The sequence below is a fragment of the Puma concolor genome, chromosome A1 (assembly GCF_028749965.1).
Source record: "Puma concolor isolate L17-30 chromosome A1, mPumCon1.1.hap2, whole genome shotgun sequence".
Lineage (NCBI taxonomy): Eukaryota > Metazoa > Chordata > Mammalia > Carnivora > Felidae > Puma > Puma concolor.
In genome coordinates, this window is record NC_141667.1 from 132,451,081 (window position 1) to 132,473,653 (window position 22,573).

Here is a 22,573-nt window from a genome sequence, read left to right on the forward strand (position 1 = left end):
AATTTTTGGTCCTTTGTTATTGTAACCCGACACACTATGTTATTTGTCTGATATTGCGGACCCAGAATCTGCAACCTCTCTGCCATCCTCCAGAAGTACCTGATGAACAAAGACCAGGGGTACTGGCCACCCCAGAAGCACTCTCTATAGCCACCTGATCAGTCTGTTGTTTTTGCAACTGTTTACACAAGGGACATTCCTATCATCCTTGCCAAACTCAATATTTCTAATTTTTCTCATTTCAGACATTGTGATAGTGTGTACTGGTATCTTACTGTGGTTTTAATTTTCACAATGACTAACAATGCTAAGCATCTTTTCAAATATTTATCGGCCTTTTGGATATTCTCTTTTGTTAAATGTTTTTTTAAGATCTTTTTTTTAAATTTTTTTGCTAGAATATTGAACTACAGTAGTTTTATAATGACCTGTATCTAGCAATCTTAATTCATTTATTCTAGGTTTGTGTTTCTTTGGATTTTTCTAGATACTCCCTATCATGTGCTCATAATGACTTTTATTTATTTCCAGTCATTTTGCCTTTCATTTCTCACCTGATTGCCCTGGTCACGGTGCTGGTACAGTGTTGAAGTGGTCAGGGTGAAATTCCTTTCTTTGCTCCTGATCTCAAGGGTAAATTTTGTGATTCACTATTGATCGGAATGACTGCTCTGGGGTTTTAATAAGTATTCTTTAGGGTGAATTTAGGGTGTTTCCTTTTATTTATAACTTGGTAAGTGGGTTTGTGGTGTACTGAATTTTGGCGCATGACTTTTCTTGAATCTGTTGAGATGATCGAATTATTTTTCTTGTATCTCTTAGTGTGGTTGGTTAGTTCATAGATTTCCTAGTGTAACCCCTCCCTCTTCCACACCTGCTCCCCCACTCCACCATCGGCTTTGCTAGAACAAACCCCACTTGGTTATGATACTTTCTTTTTATAGATATATAAACAAGATATATAGATATATCTTGTATTTCTTGATTGATTTTGCAGTATTTTACTTAGAATATTACATCTATGTTGGGGAGAGAGATGGTCTCTAACATCCCTGTCTTATAATACCCTTGTTAGGTTTTGGTATTAAGGTTAAACTGGACTCGTGGAAAGAGCTGGAAGTTACTCTTTGTCTGTTTTTGAAGCTTATGGAAGATTGAACTCTAGCTACTTGCATCTTCCCGGACTCTCACCTGTCTCGTCAGCTCTGGAACACTGATGAGCTCCGCCTCAGTTTCTCTTCCCTTACATTACAGCCTGGAAGTTTTCTTCAGGTAGTAAACTGGGGCAGAGGTAAGGCTCAGCTCTTGTTTTTGTGCTCTCGAGGATTACTGTTCTTCACTGCCCGATGTCCAGTGTCTTAAGTGGCATTGTTTTACCTGTTTTCTCTAGTGTGTTAGTTACTTGAGGCATGAGGGTAAAGTGGTACTTACTCCATCTTGACTGGAAGTGCAAGTCCATATAGAAAAATTGAATATAACTGTCAGTAAATAACAGTAACAAGCAAGCACACACACCCTATCTCCCCTGCCCTCCGCCCCCCCCAAAAAAAGCATTTAGGATACAGAGGGCAGGAACAACACAATTAACAAACTTAATCTAATGGACTGTATAGAACACTTAATCAGCAACAGCAAAGCCTATGTTCTTTCCAGGTGAACACAGAGCATTGATCAAAGTTGGCTCTCTGGTAAGCCATAAAGTAAGTAAAAAATTGCGAAAAGTTGGACTCCTGTAGAAAAGGCTATCTGTACAAAATTAAACTAGTAACACAAACTAAAAATTAGAAGTTAAGAAATGTTTCCCCCAATAACCTGGTGGAAAGTAGAAAAAAATTTTTAATTAAAATGGAAATATGAATATCAAACCTTTTGGTTGAGATTAAAGCCATACTTAAAGGGGAAGTTTGTAGCCTTAAAATGTATATGTAAGAAAGGTAGGCTAAAAATGAATTAAACATCCTTGTCAAGAAACCAGAATAATAACAGCAAATTAAATTCTAATAAATTCAAGAAAATAACAGAAATTAATGAAATATATAACGTGACCAACAGAAGATTAACAAAGCACTAAACTCTTTAAAAATTTTAGACTAATAAAATTGCTAATCTCTTAGGGGGAATGACCAAGAAAAGAGAAAAATGGCAAAACTGTTATTAGGAATGAAAAGGAATCATTATGATTAGCGTCATTAAAGACGAGATGTTTAAAGTAACCAAAATATAGATGAAATAAATTCACAGAAAAAAACAAATCTGTAACAAGGAAAATTTAGTAATCCTTTGGCTGTTAAAGGAATTGAAGCTGTCATTTTAAAAGCCTTTCCACAAAGAAAACTCAAGCCCTGGATGACTTTATCAAAAAATTGCACCAATGCTTACAGAAGAAACAATGCTTATCTTAACAAAATGTCAGTAATAGGAAGGATTTCTTAAATAAGGTCCTCCTAAGACAACTCTAAAGGAAATGATTGATGTATTTGTCTTAAAGACAGGTTTATCTTAAGATACCATTTAAAACCACAAAAGGGGGGCGCCTGGGTGGCTCAGTCGGTTGAGCGTCTGACTTCAGCTCAGGTCATGATCTCACGGTCTGTGAGTTCAAGCCCCACGTTGGGCTCTGTGCTGACAGCTCAGAGCCTGGATGGAGCCTGTTTCAGATTCTGTGTCTCCCTCTCTCTGCCCCTTCCCCGCTCATGCGCTCTCTCTGCCTCTCAAAAATGAATAAACGTTAAAAAATTATTTTAAAAAAAGATAAAAACACAAAAGGCCATATAGAGTTGGACAATGTACTTTCATTCATATACCCCTTCAAGGGACGGGTATCCAGAATATATGAAGTACATCTGTATATCAAAAGAAAAACTCTCAATAGAAAACAGGGCAAAACTTAAACTAAATTAGAGGGGAAAATTTCCATTAAACATGGAAAGTTGCTTAATCCCATTTTGAAAAACTACATCGGTTTAGAGTTCGTGTGGAACTTTAGCTCTGCTCTGCTCTATTTTGACTGTAGCAGCAGCTGATCAGGGGCCGGAACCTTTTATACTTTGTAAAAATGTGGCCTGAAAGGGGAAGTTGTGGTAAAATACATTGGAGCCACCAGATGGCGCCACACTAAAGCGTGTTTCTCGCAGTCTTTGTCTTCAGAAACGTAAGAGCGAGGTAATTTCTTAGCCGTTTCCCGGTATGCCTGCAGTCCACAGTGAAATATTTTGAGCTCTCCTTCACAGGGGTGATGAAACTGAAACATTTCCAACTAGAAAAGAGAATTTTAGACATTCTCTTTGGATAAACCCTGGACAGTGTGGATGCAGTGATTTCCTAACATATCATTTGTACATAGGATTTGGTGTTTTCCAGGGCACCTAAGGGAAATCTTCCAGATGATGACCCAATTCTGAGCAGGAAGGAAAATCAGGTAACACATAAGAACAAGTCAGATTGCTAGCAGTCTACACTGAACCACTGCATATTCCATAGACTCCTGGCAGCTGTCTGTTCAGACCACTTGGTATTTTTCGCATTTTTAATGTTGGCCATTTTGGTAGATATGTAACGGTATTTTATTATGGTTTTAGTTTTTGTTTCCCTGGTTATAGGGAATTGAGCTCCTTTTCATAATTTGTAGGCCATTTGATTTTCACTTTTATGAAGTACATTTTTTAGTCTATTTCATTTTTATCTACTTGTAGATGTTTTTTATGTATTTTGGATATGACTCCTTTATCAGTTACATCCATGACTAATAACTTTTCCCACTCTATGGCATGCTCTGTCATAATGAAAAAGAAAAGTTCTTAATTTTAAACTGGAGAAACTGCATTACTCTTTTCCTTAATGGTTAATGCTTTTTCTGGTGTGATCTAAGAAGTCTTTCTTTGCTCCAAATTCATTAACATATTTGTGCCAATATTTTTCAAATACTTCAGTGTCTTACCTTTTAAATTTGGATCTACAGTTTATCTGGAATAGAATTTGTGCCCAATGTAAGGTAGAGGTCAGGTTCCATTCCCTCCCCTATGGGTTGTTCCTATACTGTTTGTTGAAAAGATAAATCCTTTGTTGCATTGATTACAGTGCTATGAGCCAGCTGTCTGTATATGTTTGAGTTATTCAGGGGTCTGTATTCTGTTTTATCAGCGTATTCTTCCCTAATACCACATTGTCTTCATTGCTCTAGCAGTGATACTGATACTACTGATACCTGGTAGTGAAAGTTTGCTGACCCTGGTGTTTTTCCAGAATATTAGCTGTTCTTTATCATTTGCATTTCCAAATAAATCTAATGGCCAGCTTATCAACTTACACACACACACACACACACACAATTGCAATTTTGAGGAGGGGTTTTTTTTTGAAATAATATAACAATTTGAAGGAAATTAACATATTCATAAAATTTAGTCTTCTGATCTGTGAAGCCAGTATATTTCTGCATTTATTTAGATTTTCTCTTGACTCTCACTGTTTTATTGTTTTGGTTTAAGGTCTTTAATATTTTTCATATAAGATGTATTTTTTAAGTGATGTGATTTAGGGCTCCCCACCCCCCCGCTTTACTGAGGTATGCTTGACAGATAAAAATTGTATATATTTGAGGTATATGTCTTAGTTTGGGCTAATGTAACAAAACAGTTCTGAAAGCTGGGAAGTCCAAGATCAAGGTGCCAGCAGGCTCACTGTTCTTTGAAGGCCGCTCTCCTGGTTCATGGATGGTGTTTTCTTGCTTTGTCTTCACAGAGAAGGGGCTTCTATTATAAGGGTACTAATCCCAATCATGAGGGTTTCACCCACTTGACCTAATCACCTGCTACAGGCCTCACTTCCTAATACCCTCACCTTTAGCGATTAGGATTTCAGCATGTGAATGGGGGTGGGGGCATAAGCATTCAGTGGATGGCAGCATACAACTGTACAACATGATGGTCTAATGTATGTGTATGTTGTGAAATGGTTACCACAGTTAAGCTAATTACCGTATTCATTACTTCACATACTCATAATCTGTGTGTGTTGAGAACACTTAAAATCACCTCCCATAGCAAATTTCATCTATGCAGTACAGTATTGACTCTAGTCCCTATGCCATATAGTAGCACTCCAGAACTTACTCATCCTGCATAAATGAATCTTCGTACCTTTTGACCAACATCTTCCCGTTCCCACACCCCTCAACTCCTGGCACTCCCCATATTCCACACATAAGTGAGATCATGCATTCTTTGTTTTTCTGTGCCTGGCTTATTTCACTTAGTATAATGTCCTCCAGGTTCATCCATGTTTCCCACAAAAGGCTAGATGTTTTTTTTTTTTTTTTTTTCTTTTTAAAGGCTGAATAATAATCCTTTGCACATACCACATTTTGCTTCCCCATTCATCAACAGATTGTTTCCAAATCTTGGCAGTTGTGAATAACAACTGCAGGGAACATGGAGTTCCTGCTATCTATTCAGCCAACAGTAGGAAGAAGGTGGAACCCTCAGTTCTCCAGGGAATGAATTCTCCCCAAATCTGGACCAGCTAGGAAGTGGCTTTTTCCCTAGGTCAGCCTCCAGATTTGAGCACAGCACAGCTAGCAGCTTGATTACAGCCGTGGGAGACCCTGAGCAGATGACCCAGCCAACCTCGGCCCAAACTCCTGACCTACTGAAACTGTGCTATTTTGAGCTGCTGAGTTCGTGATAATTTACAGCAACAGATAACTAATATTATTACTTATTCGCTGTATATTGTCTCTGCCTTAGTTAGTTCTCTTATCCACAAACAGGTTACCAGCAATAACCTGTCTCGTATTTATTGTTGCTCTGCAGATGAAGTGAGTTCACACATGTATAATCCTTTGTCAGTGCCCGGCTACCTCGCACGTGCCTGTGCTGCCACTCTGTCTGCCTGCCTGCCTCTTAACCCTCATCACACTTGGGTAGTTTTCTACCTTAATTCTTCCATTTCATCTCCTTTTCTAGAATTTCATTTCTTGACCCAACTTGGCTGGCCAACACTCCTTTATGTAGTGATCACTTATCTGACAAAAGCACCTCTTGGAAATATAATCAAGATGCTCCCCAAACTAAAATTGGTTCCAAATAGAAAATGCACTAAGACTATACTCTTAACGTGTTGATGAGACTCAGCACTTCACTGTTTCTAAGTTAAAACACACTGGGAGTCAGAAATTTAATAAGTGAGTGGAGAACTAGAAAGAACCATACTCCTAGCACTAAGAATGTGATGAAGGCACCCTGAGGTGGAAGGAGTCTAAAAACTCGGACAAGGCACAGAGGAGCTCTAAGGTAGAGGCAGGCTGTACCCAGGGGTTCTCTGAAGGTATCACTGAACAAATATAACGTCATGTTGGGTAAGACACTCCTCTTAATACTTTCACACTTTTAAAGACATATATTAGAAATATCTAATAGTTTAAAAGATTTTTTAAAATTTATTAAACATTCCTTGTTCAACAATAAAAATAATTTTAAAATGTGTAAAGGACCTAAAAGAAACTTCTCTAAAAAAGATACACAAATGGTCAATAAGCACATGAAAAGATGCTCAACATCACTTAATTATGAGGGAAATGGAAATCATAATCACATTAAGATGGGTACTATAAAAAATAAAATAAAATCCCAAGTGTTGGTGGAGAGGTGGAAAAATTAGAACCCTATGCCCTGGAGGTTCCTCCAAAAAATTAATAGTACCATATGATGCAGCAATCCTATTTCTGGGTATATATCCCAAGGAATTGAGAACAGAGTCTCAGAGAGGTATTTGCACACCCATGCATGATTCACTATAGCCAAAAGGTGGAAGAAACACAAGTGTTCATCGATGGATGCATCAAAAAATAATTTGTGGTATGAACATAAAATGGAATATTATTCAGCTTTTAAAAGGAAGGAAATTCAGACAGCTGCTATAACATGAATGAACTTTAAGAAAAGACATTATGCTAAGGGAATTAAGCCAGCAAACAAAAAGATAAACAGTGAATTATTTTGATTGGGTTGGGTGGGGTACCTAATAGAGTCAAATTCACAGGCACAGAAAGTAGAATAGCAATTGCCAGGGGCTAGGCAGGAGGGAAAAACTGAGTTATGGTTCAATGGGTATAGAATTCCCATTTGGCAAGATGAAAAATTTCTGGAGATGGATTGTATGACGTTGCAAATGTATATAACATTCCTGAAATGTACACTTCAAAATGGTTAGGTTTGTGTATTTTACCACAATTTTTTTTAATTGCCAAAAAAAAAAAATCCAACCCAAGAAAAATGAACAAATGAAGTATTTGTGGTAGGCTGAGGGAATCGGTAGGCAGTGATGAGTTTCAAGTCCTTTGAGACCAGAAGCATGTTTAGGGCAACTGCACACACCTAAAAAACCCAAACTGCAAATGATCACTCCCCTGCCTCTCATCCATAAAATCCCCTAGGGCACCAAATATCAAGTAGCTAGTCAGCACTGATATTGCACCTAGGGCAAAAATTCACAGGGAAACTTGAACTTGGATTTTAAGTCAAGCACTTCGTTTCGCTAAAACCCTCTAGGGCTTTGTCATACTAAGGAGCAAAGAAAGAAGCTTTAAAAGTAGCAATTTTTTTGTCATTGCCAAGGTCAGACTTTAAATTTTTTTTTTTTCAACATTTATTTATTTTTGGGACAGAGAGAGACAGAGCATGAACGGGGGAGGGGCAGAGAGAGAGGGAGACACAGAATCGGAAACAGGCTCCAGGCTCTGAGCCATCAGCCCAGAGCCTGACGCGGGGCTCGAACTCACGGACCGCGAGATCGTGACCTGGCTGAAGTCGGACGCTCAACCGACTGCGCCACCCAGGCGCCCCATAAATCTTAATTGAACTCGTGACTTCCTTTGAGAGGCAAAATAATAGACGAGATAGCCAAAGAGCTCTTTCTGTTCCAGGAGGCACATGGAAGGGACAGGTATTGGGTTGTGGTCTAGAGATCTGCCAGCGACCAAGATGCTCAGGATGGCGAGAGTTCCGGAATCCTTTGTGGCCTGCTTAGAGCAGCACATCAGGCCTCCGTTCTGGTTTCTGATGGCCCCAAAGCCAGCAAATCCACTGCAGCCTGGATCTTGGGGTGGGTTCTACCGCTAAGTCATTGGCATTCTGGGTTTCTTTTCACTATTTTTTATCTTCCAATTTAAAAAATGTTTTGCACTAGTTACTCCTGAGCCTTGTCCTGTCTCCACCTTCTGGTTTAAAGACTACTGGGGCCTGGAATGTTACTGCATCGGGGCTCCTGATGAGCATGGGTTTGAGGCTTCAGAGTCAGGTGCCCCCCCCACCTCCACTCAGGTGACAGGGAAGGAGAGTTAGAAGTGTAGCAGAGGGGCTACTGTCTTTGCTGTGAAAGCCTGTTCTCTTAGAGATCATGACTGGCAGGCAGCCGACCTATGTGGACTTAACCCCAGTTCTGCCTTCTCCTTCCTTGCTTCCCTGCCTTCCCTCGTTTTAGAACATGTTCCCCAAATCCCTTTTTTAAGGCAACCATCCCGTCTCCAAGGCATGGTGTTCTGGTGGGATTTCAAGTGAGTGACAGTAACCTCCCCCCCCTCTGCGCGCGCACACACACACACACACACACACACACGTATTGTGTGCATGACTGTAGGTGGGCCTGTGTGAAGCCTTCCTACATTCCTTAGCATATAGGTGGAGGTCAATTCCTGTGAGCTCCCATGACACTCTTTCTCAACTACAAGACTACTACACCCAATAATTAGCTGTTTGACCTTGAGCAAGTTACGTACCCTCTCCAACCATCGGTTCCATCATCGGTGCAATGGGGGGTAAAAGTTCCCTAATAGGATGGTTGTGAGAATGAGCACAGCCCACACATGCCTAGCGCAAGGCTGGCCTTTACTAAGCACGTCTTCATCCCCTCCATGCAGTGGCCCAACCCTCAAATAGCCCCACAGCCTAGCACGTCCACTGAGCTTTGCTTTCCCTCCCCTGTTAGGCCAGGTCTGTAAAGCGCTTTTGGCAATCTGGAACTAATAAAAGTCTAATGAATAAACCAATCATTGAACCTGTACTGGAAATTTATCTTCTGCATTTATTTCTTAAGGTTGGAAAGAAAGCAGCACTCTTAATTTTGTACTATCTCTTTCAGTAGGAGCGTATGCTGGTGATTTTCTTTTATCAGTCCCGAAATCCTTGTTTTTAGGAAATAGAGGGTCTGAGGAACTTGCTCATGAACAGCTTTGAACTAGATTGAAACACCTGCTGATTCTCTGGTTTTCTGTTCAGATTTGAGAGCTGCAAGTGGCTGGCGACAAAGGAGAGAAACCTCCAGTGACTTCACAAGCTACTGGGCAGAGAAAGAAGGGTGCCAATGTCATGGAAGGCAAAGAACAGCCTGTTTTCTGAAATCCAGGTCAAGAAGATCATTGAGAGGTTTGTTTAATTCAAGGGAACACGTGCTCGCCACTCACTGATTTCCTGGAATAACTGGCTGGGCTGCACTGGGTTTCCCCTTACTCTCTGCCCATCACACCAGGAAAGCCCCTCGGCCACGTCACAGTTTGGCATGTGGTGTTCTTCATGTGGGATGCTCTGATGAGATTGACCCTGTGCGTGATGTCTGAGGCTTCATTTGAAAGCATCAAGTGGTTTTTCATAGCCTTCCATGATTTGTTTCCCCCAAGGCCCCTGCTCCACACTGGCCCAGTGAGGACGCTCTGTGGGAGCACTATATACTATCTGTCCAGTGAGTCGAGTGGAGACCTTGTAATGGTTTGACAGTCTGTACAGAACTCGTGCTACCTGAGGAAAGAACACAGCTTAGTCCTGAGGTATCGGGCAGTTGCTCAACAGCCTGAGCTTCTGACATGGCCTCTTTTGGGGTCTCTGGTGCTGGCAAAAGGCACGTGCCCATGTGCCTTTTAATGAGATCTCAGTCCTGAAGGCATTTCTCCTGGCGTGCAGGGGTAGGCGGAGATTGACTCTATTCAAGTTCATCCCCAGGATGCATTCAGCAGGAATAGAGAGGAGGGTGTCCAGTGATTAAGTCACTCATCGGCATTTCTCAGCTGGAGGTCCACATCTGCTCTGAGGCGTTTCTCCCTATGCACTTGATCATGCTCTGAATAGCCCACGTTGTTTCCCGTCTCTTCATTTGTGCACTCTGCGGTTGTCTGTGAGTCAGTTAACCTGACCTGTTCTTTGGCTTTCTGTTTGTTTGAATCTGACTACCGTAGATAACTTATATTTTATAAACTTCTATTAACTTATATAAAAACACAATGTTTGTCTTTTTGTGCTTGGTGTGTGTCACCTAGTGTGGTGTCTGTCTTCAAGGTTCATTCATCCATGTTGTACGGTGGCAGAATTTCCTTTCTCGTCAAGGCTGAAGAGTATTCCTCTGTGTGTGTGCACACACAGATGTGCACATATTTTATTTTTCCATTCAGCTCTTGCTGGTCACTTGGGTTGCTTCTAACTCTTGGCTATTGTGGATAATGCTGCTGTGAGCATAGGTGTGCAGGTACCTCTGGGACTTTGCTTTCACTTCTTTGGCATATACCCCCAGGAATGTGATTGCTGGATCATATGGTAGCAGCATTTTTCATTTTTGAGAAAACTCTGTACTGTTCTCCCATGGCAACTGCACTGTTTTACATTCCCACCAGCAATGGTACACGGTCCCAATTCCTACACATCTTTACTGACACTTGTTATTTTCTGGGTTTGTTGGTTTTTTATTTTTTTAATTGTAGCTATCCTAATGGGTGTGAGGTGGTATCTCACTGTGGTTTTGATTTGCATTTCCTTCACAGTTAGTGATGTTCAGCATCTTTTTTTGTGCTTATTAGCCATTTGTACATTTTCTTTGGAGATAGGTCTATTCAAGTCCTGTGCCCATTTTTTAACGGTGGTGGTCATTGTTGCTGAGTTGGAGGAGTTCTCTTTTGTTTTTAATGTTTATTTATTTTGAGAGAGAAAATGTGCAAGTGTGAGTGGGTGAAGGGTAGAGAGAGGAAGAGAGAGACTCCCAAGCAGGCTCAGTGTTGTCAGCACACAGCTGGACACGAGGCTTGATTCCATGAACTGTGAGATTGTGACCTGAGCCATAATCAAGAGTCGGACGCTCAACTGACTGAACCACCCCAGGCACCCTTGGAGGAATTCTTTATATATTCTGGATATATGATTGCAAATATATATTCTCCCATTCCACAGGTTATGTTTTCATTCTGTTGTGGTTTTTTGATGCAGTTGTTAATTTTGATACAGTCCAGTTCACTTTTTTTTTTTTTTTACTTTTGTTGCCTTTGCTTTTAGTGTCATATCCAAGAAATTATTGCTAAATCCTCTTGTGAAGCTTCCCCTCAAAGCCTTTTCAAAAGTTTTGTGATATTAAGTCTTAACATTGGCGTCTTCAATCCATTTTAATTTTGATATTTTGTGTAAGGTGAAGATCTGCTATGGTCTCAATGTTTGTGCCTCCTTCCAACTGATATGTTGAAATGCTCTTTATGATGGTATTAGTAGGTGGATCCTTTGGGAAGGGTCTGCCCTCACAAATACAACTGGTGCTCTTGGAACAGAGAGATCCCTTGTGCCCTTCTACCATGTGAGGACACAGCAAACAGGCACTGGCTGTGAAGTGAGAAGAGGGCTGTTATCAGAAAGCAACCATGCTAAACCAAGGCACTTTAACCTTGGGCTTCTCTGCCTCCAGAATGTGAGAAACAAATTTCTCTTGTTTATAAGCCACTCAGTCTGTGGCATTTTGTTATAGTAGCCCAAACAGACTATGACAAAGTTTAACTTTATTCTTTTGCATGTTTATATCCCATTTCCCAGCAGCATTTGTTGAAAAGACTGGCCTTAACCTTTGAGTGGTCCTGGCATCGTTGTTGAAAATCCCTTGTAGAGTAGGTGGAACATACACAGGAGAAATTATTTCTGGGCTCTATGGATATCTAATGTTCCATTGGATTCTATGGCTGTATATGCTAATCCCACATGGGATTTAATTACTGTAATATGTTTTGAAATTAGACCTGCAGTTTGTTGTTTTCCAAGATTGTTTGGTTCTTCAGAGTCCTTTGAAATTCTATATCCATGTTAGGATGGGTATTTTTGCTTATGCAAAAAATGTCATTGGGATTTCGATAGTGCATTAAATCTGTAGATTTCCTTATATAGTATTTACATCTTAACAGTATTAAGTCTTACTATCCACGAAAACAGGATAACTTTCCCTCTTTTGTGTCTTTAATTTCTTTTACTAATGTTTTGTAGTTTTCAGTGCACAGTCTTTTACTGCCTTGGTTAAATTTATTCCTAAGTATTGTAATTTTTTTTTTTTTTTTTGAGGCCAGTATAAATGGAATTGTTTTCTTTCTTTTTTTTATTTTTATTTTTATTTTTTTTAACATTTTACTTATTTTTGAGAGACAGAGACAGAGTGTAAGCAGGGAAGGGGCAGAGTGAGACAGACAGAATCTCAAACAGGCTCCAGGCTCTGAGGTGTCAGCACAGAGCCCAACGTGGGGCTTGAACCCACAAACCGTGAGATCATGAGCTGAGCCAAACTTGGATGCTTAACTGAGCCACCCACGTGCCTCTAGAATTGTTTTCTTAATTTCCTTTTTGGACTGTTAGTATATAGAAACATAACCGATTTTTGTGTGTTGATTTAGAATGTGCAGTTTTATGGAGTTTACTGTTGTAACTGTCCTTTGTTTTGTGAGATCTTTAGGACTTTCTACATACAGATCATGCTGTCTTTGAAGAGCGGTAATTTTACTTCTTCCTTTTTAGTATGGATGCCTTCATTTCCTTTTCTTGCCCAACTGCTGTGGCTAGGACTTCTGGTATTTTGTCCAGTAGAAGGGTGAAAGCAGGCAACTAAGTCTTGTTCTTGATCTTAAACGAAAAGCTTTCAGTCTTTTGACCATGGAGTATGATGTTAGCTGTGGGCTTTCCATATACAGCCTTCATTTTGTTCAAATATTTTCTTTCTATTACTAGAGTCTGTTGAGTGTTTTTTCTGTGAGATTGTATTGAATTTTTTAGATGATTTTTTTCTCTATCAATTGTGATGATCATACCAGTTTTCTGCTCATGTGGTGTCTTACATTGACTGATTTTCTTATGTTGAACCATTCTTGCATTCTTTTTATTATTATTTTTTTTTTAATTTTTTTTTTTACTTAGTTTTGAGACAGAGACAGAGCATGAGCAGGGGAGGGGCAGAGAGAGAGGGTGACACAGAATCCAGAGCAGGCTCCAGGCTCTGAGCTGTCAGCACAGAGCCTGATGCAGGGCTCGAACTCATGGACTATGAGATCATGACTTGAGCCGAAGTTGGACACTTAACCGACTGAGCCACCCCGGTGCCCCATCTTGCATTCTAGGAATAAATCCTACGTGGTCATCTGCATAATCCTTTAAGGTGCTAATGAATTCTAGTTAGCAATTTGTTGAGAATTTTTGCATCGCTTTCCTCTTGCTGCCTTTAAGATTGTCTTTCTTTGACTCTTGATAGTTTGATTATACAGTTTACCCTTGAGCAACCTGGGGGCTAAGGGTGCTAACCACCACCCTCCTGTCATGTACTCAAAAATCCACGTAAAATTTTTGACTCCCCAAAACTACTAAGAAAATAAATTTTGATTGGCTTCTGTTGACCAGAAGTCTTACCAACAACATAGTTAATACATATTTTGTATGTTACATATATTCTATACTGTATTCAAAATGTGAAACTAGAAAAAAGAAAATGCTATTAAAATAATCAGGAAGAGAAAATATATTTGTCCATGTTCACTTAGCTCACTGAGCATATGTAAGACCCCTGTTTTAAAATCTGTGCCAAGTCAGAGAGCTGCATTTTTTAAAAGACTGGTTTCTAGAGATGTATTTTGTTCCTTTGAATGAGCCGTGTTTTGTTATTTCTTTCTATGTCTTATGATCTTTTGTTGAGATCGGGGCATTTGAAAAAGGAGCCCCCTCTTCCACTCTCCACACACCGGCTTCATGCAAGGGAAGACCTTTGCTCATCAGCCCAACTGAAGGCCTGATGGTCTTCTCCTCTTTCCTGGGAATGTATCTTCCCTGGGACGGCGTGTGTGCTTTTGTCCTAGTTCTCCACATAGCAACTGCTCTGACATGTTTCGCTTCTGTAAGAATCTCATTCGTGCTCCTTCTCAGGAGACTTGAGTTTGTGTACCCCTGCCTGTGATCTCTAGTCCCCAGCCATCCACAGGTCTTGAGTCCACATGCACCCATGTCTGTTGTCAGCATCCTCCAATATACCTTCCACATTATGCCACCATTTCCATCAATGTTGAGTCCGGCAAGACAAACCAGTCCCTCACGTAGCCCCCAGACAAGCCAGAAAGTTAGAAGCAAGTTTCTTTCTTTTCCTGGAGTCCTGAGGGAGAAATCCAGAATTAAGTGGTTTTCTCACAACTGAGGCATACTGCACAAGATTAAGGGTGTGGCAAAGGCCAACAAAAGGCCTCAAAATTTCTGACCATTCTGAGCATAGCCTTTTTTTTTTTTTTTAATGTTTATTTACTTTTGAAAGAGCGAGCGAGAGCATGAACAGGGGAGGGGCTGAGAGAGAGGGAGACAGAATCTGAAGCAGGCTCCAGGCTCTGAGCTGTCAGCACAGAGCCCGATGCGGGGCTTGAACCCATGAACTGTGAGATCATGACCTGAGCCAAAGTTGTACGCTTAACCGACTGAGCCACCCAGGTGCCCCGAGCATGTCCTTTTCTGTTAGGCATTCACTTAGTTGATGCAGGTGAACTGGTTTCTAGCATTTTCACAAAACTATTTTGATTCATATATTGTGTATTTGATGTTTCTGTGCGGGAATCAAGAGCCTAGAGCATCCTAGCCTGCCATCTTGCTGAAAACACCTCCTTGATAATTATTTAAAAGGTATTGTTACTTTGTTTTATGTTACTGTTATGAAATTAACAGTATAAAGAAAATGAAATCCAAACAGGAAAACCAGAACTACATGAAAAATAAAAGTCTCCATGCCTGCTTCTAACTCCATTCCTACTTACACACATTGCATTTTGCATTATTCTGCAGGTTACCTCTTTAATAAGAAATTTCATTTCTTGACTCATCAACTTTGAATCCTGTAAAAGAGGAGGCTTGCAAGACTTCCTTCTCCCTCATTCCATTTATGGTTTTAGTTTACATTTAAGTTTCTCAATTGTTAGGTTTTTGTTAAGTAAGCTCTGCACCCAACATGGGGCTCAAACTCATGACCCCAAGATCAAGAACCGCATGCTCTACTGACAGAGCCAACTAGACACCCCTAATTTGTTAGTCTTATAATTTTTTCCAAGCTCTATTGAGATATAGTTGACATGTAACGTTGTTTATAACTGTAAAAGATAAACACAGACCTAGAGGTAGTACTTCTCCCAGGATTTGCATAAAGAGATTAGCACTTCTACTCTCCTCCACGACTTTCCCTTGCATTGAATTTTGCCATTTTCTAAAATGTATGGGGTGTTCTGTGAGAATAATTCTTTTATGCTATGCTTTTAAAAGATGATTATCTATGGACTCTTAAAGAGAGGCAATTAGTTGTCATATAACTCTTATTTGCATGGCTGACCCTGTCCTAGCTTCTTAAATTACATACATTGTTCCCTCAAAATCATGTCCTAGCTTTGGACAAGTGTGTGGTTTATACCAGCATATCAAGAACTGTCCTTTCTGCTCACTGACAGTAGAACATCTTCTGTCACCCTGTTACTACAGTCCTCTCCACTTCTTATCACAGTCTCAGCCTAGCCTGGTGGCATTTCCAACTGTAGGTCTTCTTCCAAATCCCCAGCTGTCCAGGCCACTGGTCATTTTGTGATCTCTCTCGCATGATTTACTTATTTGGCTTTTAAAGTCCATCTGTCTGCATCCCCAACACTAGAATGAGAGCTCCCGGAGGGTAAAGGAATTTGTTTTGTTCACTGCTGTATCTGCAGTGTGTGAACAGTGCCTTGGGCACATAGTGCTCAATAAAAAGTGTTTGAATGCGTGAAGCTTGCAGCTAATGATGCTTCTCATAACCAGCTTTCCTAAAATCTTCCCCTTGTTTCTTCTCATTAGGATAGACTGCTACATCAGCTTCAGACCTAGAAGTCCTGGCATTTCTTTGAATTATCCTCTTAAATTTGTTCTACTAGTTCTTGCAGAGCATACTCTTTGGTACGTATTTTCAGAAAGGGTGTGTGGAGAACTTTCTGACCACTCATCTTTATTTTGCCATCTCGTTTCACGGACAGTCTGGCTGTAGATAGAATGTACGAGTTCAAAATAATTTTCTCTCACAAGTCTGAGAAAGCGCTCCATTACAGGGCTGCTACTGAAAAATCTCCTAATCCTCAGAAGAAGAAATAATCTCCCAGAGCAGGGTACAAGTCTTCAGAACAAAAGGTTTATTGAGGCTATGAAGTGGGAAAGTATAAATGCAAAAAGGTTTTTGAAATTTCAAGACACAAAGTATGAAGAGAGCATTTCCTGGGCTTAGCACACCAGGGATCACTTGAATCCTCCGTTTCCCTTAACTTTTCACACCTCCTATGACCTAACAGGCTGGGTTTTTTTCTAAAATGTCTACCTGTCATGTTAGTCTCCTTCAGGAATATCAGATTGGTAAAAGGGAGGCAGGGAGAGAGGGTGGCTGGTTTTGGCTTCTCGGTTTCAGTAGTGCCTGATCCTGATAGGCTACTGGCCTGTAGCCTTTGCTCCATTGTGCACAGGTTGGATGTGGCTGCCTCTAAAGAGGGACAATTCCACTCACTTCCTGTAGCTGAGTGCTTTGGTCTTTATGTGTGTATCCCCCAACAATTCATGTTGAAATCCTAACTCCCAAAGATGATACTATCAGGAGGCGAGGCAACCGGGAAGTGCTGGTCATGAAAGTGTCACTTGTGAAGAGATGTTTTATAAAGAGATTCCTATTCACCCTATGCAGATCTGAAGCCCAAACAGGCTAAGACACTATCCAAGCAGTGAAAATTAGAGGTAAGCAAAATCTACAAAGATTTGTGAAAAATCAAACTCAAATCTCATAGCATTTGGAATTTAGAATCTGAGTGACTACCAAAAGCAGCAACAAGGATATTTACCTCTTCGCTGCACTATTTCTGAACATCCAAACAATGATGTTGAAAGACACCCAGAAACAGACACTGCCTGAGCATGCTGTGGCAAAGAATCGGGGTCTAACGTAAATAGTCGGCTGAAACATTTGAAAGGCACAGATGTATTAACGAATGAGTTTGTTTAGGTAACTAGGTGAAACTCTGAGGATTTTTAAGTTTTTTTTTTTAATGTTTATTCATCTGTGAGAGCGAGTGAGAGCAGGGGAGGGACTGAGAGAGAGGGAGATACAGAATCTGAAACAGGCTCCAGGCTCCGAGGTGTCAGCAGAGAGCCCTATGCGGGGCTTGAACCCACCAACTGTGAGATAATGACCTGAGGTGAAGTTGGACTGAGCCACCCAGGCACCCCTGGGGATTTTTAAGTAAGTGTCTTGTTGGTTGTTCCTTTCGAGGGGCAAAACCAAAAATAAAAATCCTTGCTTAGGTATCCTTTCTGAGCTCCCAAAGCAGGCTGTCCTCATATTTATCCATAGAAAGCTACTGCCCATGGGAGTTTGAGCCAGTTGTAAAACCTCCAGTGAACTGTGTTTACAGGGGAGAAAATTTGGGGTAAGGGGTGGATAATGTCTTCTCTCCCCAGCTGTCACCTTCCAATCAGACTATAGTCCCCCTGACTGCGTACCAGGATCACCAGTCCTTCCCCCTCAAATCAAACATTTCCATCTCTTTATTCAGGTGGTAACTGAAGGCAGGCCAGACAGAAACCGTTAAGATCAGAAGACTGGAGAATGAGGGGAGGGGTCAAAAGTAGCTAACTGGTAGGAAGCACTGAAAACATAGTAAGAGTGAAAAGTTAATGTGCTTAGATATAAAGTCAGATTAACATGAGTTGTTGAGTGGTAAAGTTTTCTTACTGGACCCTTCGGGGTGGAGACAATAAATTGAAGGTAACATTTCAGTTGCTTTCTTTGCCATGTGCTCAAAGCATACTTTAAGCAGAAGGTAAATGATTTCCTTACCTATGCGAGTTGCAAGTTTTAGCAAATTCCAGATCATTTTTATAGATTTGTCCTTTATGTGCTTATCTTATGAGTCCTTGCACATTTTATTCATGTGTTTTGAGAACGTGCTCAAAGTAGAAATCTTGATAAACCAACATGTTTCTTCAGATACTTTTATTCTTAATCATGATGTCTTGTTACTATTTTATCATCTTAACCCAATTTCCTTTGAGTCTTGGGCCATGAAATGAGGAACAAACTTTTATTTTAAAAGTTTGTTTTCGAGAGAGAGAGAGGGAGACATAGAATCCCAAGCAGGCTCCAACCTGTCAGCACAGATCCTGATGCGGGGCTCTAACCCACAAACCGTGAGATCATGACCTGAGCCGAAGTTGGGACACTTAACCGACTCAGCCACCCAGGTGCCCCTGAAATATTCTTCCTATTCTTCTCATTGATTTTTCTATTTTAGGACCAACATTACTTGGCAAGATGCACCCAAACCTACCTGACCTATGCACAAGTGCAGTGGAGAGTTTCTAACTGGATGTACTGGTCAGTGTATACACATTCTTTGTCCTCAGTCAGGGTTTCTCAATGGTGGCACTCTGACATCTGGGGGCTGGATAGATGTTCGGTAGTGCCCCTCCCTGAAGATGTGACAATGTCTCCAGACACTGCCAAGTTTTTCCTGGGGAGCAAACTTGCTGTCGTGTTGGAAATATTCTAGAACTGCTTAATGTGATAGCTCACTGCTTCCTTACTGTGTGGCTACAAATTTAAATTCTCTTTTAAAAAGCGATGGGTTGTCTTTTCAGTTGTGATTACTGTCATGCAAAAACAAGAATGCTAAAAAGGGGCTCTAAGAGAAATGAAAAACCAAACCAGGATGGAAAGAAAACATTTATTGAATCAAAATCAATACTTTCTTTTTAATATCTACAAGCCAACACTGAATGAACACAATGTACAAAAAAAGTATGCTTATATTATAAAAATATGTCAATTTTATCTTCTGGGAGCTGAGCAGAAGTCATTTTAAACAAAATCAAGGCAAACTTGCTCTCTATAATGAAACTGCTATAATTTAATAACAAAAGTAAAAGCTAATATATAAAGTATCTCCAAAGGCCCACTTGAAAGGCGATAATGCTGCACTGGAAATGCCAAACCCCATCACCACAGTTAACGTTCCCCGTCTGTGCTTACTGGCACCACTTCATGCCTCCACCAGCGGAAAGCAGCTCTTGTATAGAACGCAGATCACTCTTAGAATCCATGCATCAGTTAACCCTTGTTTCAGCAAACCACTAACAGTCAATCCTGTTTATTTAGACTCAATTTTAAAATGAGGCATGTTGCCCAAAATTTACAATTCCACTTAGGATGTGGGGAAGCTGCACCCTTCACACTCTTATCTTTAACCCTCGCTAGAAAATCTGTGTCCAAGGTTAGTATGTTAAAACTGTACTTGTCTCCTTGAATTTATTGGCACCTTCCTTGGCATATGTTCTTGTACACAGTGTGGCTACTGCGGGTCAGTTACACGCCGAGGAGCAAGGTAATGCTCCTGGAGTATTTGGTCCACAGAGAAGATGTTAATTAGAAAAAGAGTAACATCAAATCATGAATTCAGCAAAAAGGAGCATGGCTCCCTGTACTGTGATTCCAGGAGTTATAAGACAAGTATAAAAGTTATACGAATTTTAAAAGTCAAAATAGACTACAGAGCATCAGTACTGACAAGGCCAAGGTCAGCAAATTCCAGAATGCAGTATCCACAGAGTAAATTAAACTAACTGCCTATTTTTACTACTAAGCATAGATGTTTTTCTTCACAGATTCTCTCTCCGTGTGGGGTTGACACCTAAGAAGACTCAAAAGTGCAGAAACACAAGCACCGAGTTACCTAGCACCCCCACTGCACTGGGTAACTTAAATTCAAAAGCACTGGTGGAGAAATGCTTGCCTGTTTTGCCTATATAAACCCATTATTTATCCAGTTACCTAATTTCTTGGCTCTCTACATTTTCAATTAAGCCCCACCTGCTGCATAAAATGCTAACCCTACAAAGTGTAGTCAGAACTGAATTAGACATTGGATTTAAACATTTTAATAAGACTACAAAACCACTAACTGTCTTAACACTACACCCTCATAGGGAAGGAAAAGTACTTACAGAATTATCTGAAATATACATAATTTGTGAAGAACAAACATTTTGGAGCCTGAGCAAAGGTTTCTCACCAATGTCCTAAAGAATCACCAGCCAGACTGTTTTCACGAGCAACGATTCAGTCAAGTCACTAAATTGCTCTTGGTAACTTCCACTACCCTGAAAGAAGTCTGAATATGGAAAGGCCAAGGACTCTAGAGTGTGAAGTTAGGAGTACCGGCCAGGACTTGAACAAACTGTTAGTGGAAACAACTGGATCCCATAAAACTAAAATAAAAACAAGTAAAAACAGAATGAGTACACAATGAGACTGGATGAGGGCATCACCCCAACATGCTGATACACAACCATACCTGTTTACAATCCCAGGTCCTTGCTCTCAAAATAAATATATTGAACATTTACAACCAAATGAATGCCTTATGAATGCCAGATTTTAACTTTAAAAGAAGCTACAGTTAGGCCTCTTTGTGTGAAACTGACGAGACTTGGTGCCACAGCTAACCTTTCTCTAATAGCAGCAGTTACCCTCAGCCCACAGCAGCAAAGAAATACTCCTTTCTGGCATCCCATGGGCTCCCATATGAAGCAACTTCATAAAGCATGCAGATATCTATTCTGCTCAAGTTTCAAATGAATAAAAATGATCATTGTGCTTGTGGATGTCATACCTTCCAAAATATACATAAATGGTAACAAATAATAGCAGATCCTACCTTACCAACAAACTCATAAGGCAGAGGGTTGGAGATGGAAGAGAAATGTTTCAAATGGCAAAAAAAAAAAAAGCAAAACAGTGCTAGCATTCACAAAAAAGATCATGCTAAGATCAGATCCATATTGGTAAAAATTAAGCCACAATCCAAAGTCTGTGAGTCCAAAGGCATGCATGCCAGCTGAAGGAAATGCAGGGTTCATCTGACAACAGCTTCTTCAGAGCAGAACAAGAACATCTCACTGGAGAAATCACAACAGGGTGAACAAGATGCCATCACACTTCTTTTTGTATTTGAAAAGGAATCACAACAACAAAATTAAAGAAGAGTGAAAAGAGAAAACACAGAAATTCACAATGACCTATAAAACCAAAAGAAAAATCCAAATTATTTTTACACTTTAAGGATTCATCCTTTACAAATTAAACTAGACAACTCTTTCAAAGTTTATCATGAAAAATATATTAACAACGCTGTGTAAAATATAAAGGTACTTCATGATATATGGCATTCCCCACAGTATCAATACTCAAATCAGTAATTTCACTTTTGTTTAAGGGACACAATCTGTCAAAGCCTCCTTCCCAACTGGATGTCTTAAAGCATTTGAGAAGAGCAACCTAAAACTGATACTCAAAGTGCCTACAACAATCACTAGAAACACTCAACGGAGTAACAGATGTTTGCCCTTTTTCAGTAATTCACTTAACTCCAAGCCCTCACAAGCTATGCTGTTGGCGTATGGGAGCTGGGTACTCACTGGAGAAGGGACGCGGGGCTATCCAGCCTTCGTGTCCACAAGCTGCATCTGTGCACTGGCGGCCATGCCACCCCCATAGCCCCCCTTGGACTGCATCTGGTTCTGGATGGAGCTAACCTAGAACAAGACAGAAACAGAACCAAGTCAGCAACTAGGGACGACGCAGCAGATGCTGGTCTCAACATTCCAGCTGAGCAGTTGTGGAAAGCATACTTTTTATAGAAAAAAATTCCATTTTTATAGACTTAAATTTTTATTTTAATATTTTTATTTTTGAGAGAGATCGCGAGCAGGGGAGGGACAGAGAGAGAGGAAGACACAGAATCTGAAGCAGGCTCCATGCTCTGAGCTGTCAGCACAGAGCCCAATGCTAGGCTTGAACTCAAAACCAGTCAGATCATGACCTGAGTCAAAGTTGGACGCTCAACCAACTGAGCCACCCAGGCGCCCCTAGACTTAAATTTGTCTGATTGCCCTGAGGCAAGTTGAGGAGGCTAGAAAACCACTTGCTGGGCCGCCTCTTTCTCTCCCCATTTACCAGTGACAAAATCCCTGTTCTGTAATTCACAATGTACTTGGTAACACTTCGAAAACAGTCTAAAGTATACAGATCAACTCAACTTAAAGTATACAGACACCTCACGTATGGAACCACATCCATTGGAGACAAAAATAATTATGAATGAAATTGGACCAAAGATCAATTTTTAAAGTTCCATGTGATAGAATTTACATACTTGATAGTGTTAAAGTTAGGCATCCAAAGACTTGGATGGTAGTCCAAATGTATTCATTAATATGGTTAACTC

The 22,573-nt window shown here is 40.4% G+C and overlaps 1 protein-coding gene and 1 long non-coding RNA gene across 4 annotated transcripts in view; one reads left to right on the forward strand and one right to left on the reverse strand.

The window, feature by feature from the left end:
* The first annotated feature begins 8,604 nt into the window (after positions 1-8,604).
* LOC147584483 (uncharacterized) lies at positions 8,605-21,082 on the forward strand. Its single transcript, XR_015250404.1, has 2 exons — positions 8,605-9,419; positions 18,584-21,082. It is a non-coding gene; the product is annotated as an uncharacterized LOC147584483 (long non-coding RNA).
* The window catches only part of CDC42SE2 (CDC42 small effector 2), a 138,659-nt gene continuing 135,087 nt past the window's right edge, over positions 19,002-22,573 (reverse strand). For 2 of the 3 annotated variants that reach the window (XM_025924986.2, XM_086704832.1), the window contains exons 5-6: positions 21,765-21,881; positions 19,002-21,365 (exon numbers count right to left, since the gene is read on the reverse strand). In XM_025924986.2, the coding sequence (XP_025780771.1) occupies positions 21,783-21,881 (99 nt within the window). In that variant the 3' untranslated portion in view covers positions 19,002-21,365; positions 21,765-21,782. The remainder of the gene's footprint in view (positions 21,366-21,764; positions 21,882-22,573) is intronic. The other variant, XM_086704842.1, reaches the window with a different exon arrangement.